We start from the raw sequence: 4,387 nt of genomic DNA, 5'->3' as shown, positions 1-4,387 counted from the left end.
TTATAGAAACTCTAGTATAAAGTATATTTATACACGTACATTTTACTGATTTTTCTAAATTCATTTAGCGAGTCTGTTTTCAAATAAATAATCTCTTAAATTAATTTTGTTTGATTAATTTAAACCATGTTTTAATTAAGTTGTCGCTTGTCCCATATTATTAAAATTTGAATATAATTATTTATTTTTATATAATTAATTTCTAAAGTTCCTAGGTATTTTCAGAATTTTTTTAAATAATATTTTCTTTTAAAAAGATGTTTGATACGCAAACTAATGTTGAAACGCATCGAACCTCGAGTTAACTCAGATCGCCCTGCGCGTATTGCCATGTGTCGTCCAAACACATGCTAAACTACGACGGGACCTATCCCGGATTACAATAACATTTAATACAATATCTCTATTTTAACAATTTATATTAAAAAATTTAATCTTATTAAATTTAAAACAAAAAAAAAATATTGTTTAAAAATATTTAATTTAAAATTTTGATTGATTTTAAGAATTATAAATAGATTATATATATTAAAATTATTTATTTTATTTTAAAAAATTATAATAAAATCATAATTTCATATTGGTAATTAATGGCATTGACAATACATCTTCTTGTATGTGCATCTTATTGTCTCATTGATCAATTATTTCAAATTTTCAGGCATCTATAATAAATATCAAAACAAACTCTTTCTGATAGAGATATGTTCATCTAGAGAAGTGTAAACAAAAAAAACATGGTTATTTCACTTCCTAACAACTCATATGTATGTTTAATTTATGGTGATTAAAAATATGTGTTTATTACATTATGCAAAAATCTTCATAAATTCTATATAAAATATTATTGGGTATTTTGTTTTTATTCCTTTACAAACTTTGGAATAAACTAGCATGACCACACCATATATCTCAATTCAATTTACAACCTTCTTAATATAAATCGCACTTGAGGACTCAATAATAAATAATGTTTATGGATTAGACATATTCCTAAGTTATGTGAGACAACTATTAAATGTTGACTTTACACCCTTTTATGCCAAACATAGATGTTAACAAATTCCCATAATTCCATAAGTTGGTATTGCTCTTGTGTGAAAATCCCAACACTCACTACAAAAAAATGAAAGAAAAAAAAGATAGGACTATATAGATTTTCATGATTCTTATCATCATTTTGCTTTTAGGATGTACATGTGCATTTGATTGTCTAGTGTTGCAATCCAAATTGGCATTTAATTGATTTAACTTATCCTTAATGTCATAATATATTATTATTATAGATCTTGGTAGATAGCCTATCATCCTTTCATGAAGAAAAAAAAAACATCATCTCTTAAATTTTATATTCATTTTGATTATTAAATTCCTAGTCAAATGAGGATAGTGTGTTGCATTAAACAATTCAAAGAAGTACACTAGTGGTCCAAATTTTCTAATTAGGGAAACATCAAAATCTCTGAAATCACCTGAAATTTGAATAGTATTAATGAAAACAAAATAAATTTGGTGTGCAATACAAGTCATCAGCAATACTCATTAAATATATAGTGGGTAAGCATGAAAATTGTAAAGAAATGGTAAACATCATCATCATTTGCCAAATGGTATGAAATTTAGGTCACTTTGACCATTTATACATGCAAATGTCACCTAAGATAATGATATTAACATGTAGAAAGGGTCCAAAAACATATATTATCAAATTGATGAAAAAACAGAGCTAAGATAAGGTTGTTGAGAGTGAGCCCACTTCTAAATCTTTAATTGGGTTTTTAACCATTTGTGATATTACTTATTTTAGTAGTGGCTAACCACCTTAACAACCACTTTATTTCATCAATTAATGGATTCAGAAAATGTAACCATAAGGGGAATGCAATAAATAAAGACTGCAATATATAAATTTATTTTAAAAATTCTTTGTTTCTTCTTCTACTACCATTTGCTAGCAACAATTAATGGTAAAAGATGATATAAATAGAAACCCAAAACCAGAATTTCCATACAAAAAAAGGGTCAGTTTTTATTAGGAAAAAAGTTAAAGACTTGATCACCTAGCGATGAGTTGATCGAGCTGCACTTGCTCGAGCCAGGCGCCAAGACCGGTTTGATCAATTGGATCTAGGTGAGGGTTATTGTTTGAGTTTGAGTTCGAGTTTGAGTCCTCCATTGCACCATTTGTAGATTGTGTTTCGTTCATTTCTTGTGGCGATTCTTTCACAAGTGAATGAACCCATGATAAATCAGGTTCATCTCCATTATTCTCAATCTCAAATGAGGATGATCGACGAAACTTACCAAATTCTTCAGTTCGAACACCCCAATCCGCCTCCCCATTCATAGAACCCCATTGAGACCATGACTCGCTAGGCGAGCCAACAATAGAACCGGAACTAGACCCAAGTTCGCGTGATCTAAAGCTACGAAATTGCTCTCTTTGAGCTAGCATCGAAACACGAGAGTTCATAGGTGAATCCACATTTCTTGGAGACATTTGAAAACCGGAGTGAACAATCCCTTTCGGTGAGAAAACAGTGTTGATTGGTGATAACATCGTTGGTTGATGATATTCTGAGAAAAGTTCTTCCAAGTTCATTGGGGTTAGAGTATTGGAACGAGCTGATAGTTCGTTCATCATACTCAATTCCTCGGCCAGTCTATCCCTCGCATTAAACGACAACCCCAATCGACTCGACTGAAGATTACTTCCATGTGGCCAACCCACATTCGAAATCATCCCATTTCCAGATGGTGAAATAGGTGGACTGACATACAAAGGCCTAAGTTCATCTTTCGCATGAGCAAAGAAACATACTCGTCGATTACAACTCGTCCCATCTTTACACGGCCTGGTTCGATACTGAGCAGGGTGTAGCCAACACTCGAAAACCCCATGAGCATATTTACAAACATCCCCTCTTCTACAAGAACCTTTCCTAAAATCAGGACAAGGAACACAACTGTAATGATACTTTCTCGGGTCTCTTCTCCTACCATTTTCGCCAGGATGAACAAAAGGACACTCTGTCCAATCATGTGAGTAAGCCCTCGAACACGGCCTAATCTTAAACGAAAACATTCTGAATTCATCAGTTGAGTATATACCATCATTGATATCAGGTAAAGTTGGATCAATAGGATACTCTTTCTTAACAGTTCTTCTATAATCAGTTGATAACAGTTCTTGAAGAGAAGATTTCGAGTAATGAACATTAGGCGAGACAACAATAACATCAATTGGCCTATAACCATTTATATCAATCAAATCATGATCAGCCCCTGCTTCTAACAGAACCTTCACAATCTCAACTGCTTTCGGAGAACCACCCGAAGCAGCACAATGAAGAGCTGTGGTATGACCGCAAATGCGGTTTACATCAGAAATCGACAGCGAAAGAATGAGTTTCACAACATCAAGACTACCGTATGTACAAGCGATCATCAGAGGAGTCCTCTGTAAGAGAATCATCTGTTTTGTTCCTATTCCACGACCATACCATAAACAAACTTGATCAATCCCAGACGGATCAGTCTGGATTGATAGTTTGAAATTCTTAACATCATTGTTAGCAGCAAATTCAGCAAAAGAATCTTCATTTCCAACAGTTAAATTATTCATATCTCTTCACCAAGAAACCCAACTGAAATTCCAAATAGACATGAAATTAAAATGACTTGATGATACAAGTTAGCTCAAATGAAGAGTAAAGCATACATAAAGTGGATGAAGAAGAAAACAGCAAAAACCCAAACATCATTTTAATCCTCCAAATCAATCAGAAGAAGAAAATATCTTAAATAACAGCTAGAGATGATAAACAAAACTGCTAAAAACAGAAGAAATCCAAACTTAAAAGAAAGAGATTCGTACCTGTACCTGTTCTTCTTCTTCTTCTCTAAGAGTACAGAAGTGATTCAAGCTTATCTTCAAACCTGTATTTACAGCAGATCTAGAGAGAAAACTGTGAAAACCTCATCTTCTTCTTCTTCTTTCTATCTCCTACGCCATTTTCAATGCTTTCTCTATCTCTGTAGTACAATTAACAGTTCTTATATATATATATATATATATATTTCATAATATTGAGTTATTTCAATTTTTAACAGTTTCAGATATTAAATGTGTTCAAATTATATAATAGAGTACTTATTTTTTTTTTTTTTTTTTTTTTTTTTGTCAAAAAGGTGAAAAATAATTATATTTGGTAGAAAAAGTTTATTAAAAAATATTAAAATTTACTTTGTTTATCTACTTTTTACCTAAAAAGTTTTATTATATAATTTAATAATATATTTTATATTAGATATAATAAATTATTTTTACTTTCATACTTTTTAAAAGTTATTGTGATGTGATTTTTAAATAATTTTAATATTGTCA

The 4,387-nt window shown here is 31.1% G+C and overlaps 1 protein-coding gene across 2 annotated transcripts; it reads right to left on the bottom strand.

The window, feature by feature from the left end:
* Positions 1 to 1,807: 1,807 nt before the first annotated feature.
* Positions 1,808 to 4,023, bottom strand: LOC124936134 (zinc finger CCCH domain-containing protein 30-like). Of its 2 annotated transcripts, none has more exons than XM_047476597.1 (2): positions 3,878 to 4,023; positions 1,808 to 3,647 (listed from the first exon to the last, which is right to left on the bottom strand). In XM_047476597.1, the coding sequence occupies exon 2, from the start codon at positions 3,623 to 3,625 to the stop codon at positions 2,057 to 2,059; it is 1,569 nt and encodes a 522-aa protein (XP_047332553.1). In that variant the 5' UTR covers positions 3,626 to 3,647; positions 3,878 to 4,023; the 3' UTR covers positions 1,808 to 2,056. The 2 variants fall into 2 exon arrangements, with proteins under 2 accessions (XP_047332553.1, XP_047332554.1); XM_047476598.1 differs by having other exon boundaries at positions 3,884 to 4,023.
* Between the last annotated feature and the right edge of the window lie 364 nt (positions 4,024 to 4,387).

This window comes from Impatiens glandulifera, chromosome 4 (genome assembly GCF_907164915.1).
Source record: "Impatiens glandulifera chromosome 4, dImpGla2.1, whole genome shotgun sequence".
Taxonomy (NCBI): domain Eukaryota; kingdom Viridiplantae; phylum Streptophyta; class Magnoliopsida; order Ericales; family Balsaminaceae; genus Impatiens; species Impatiens glandulifera.
The sequence above is the reverse complement of the archived record's forward strand: the minus strand, read 5'-3'. Positions and strand labels throughout refer to the sequence as shown.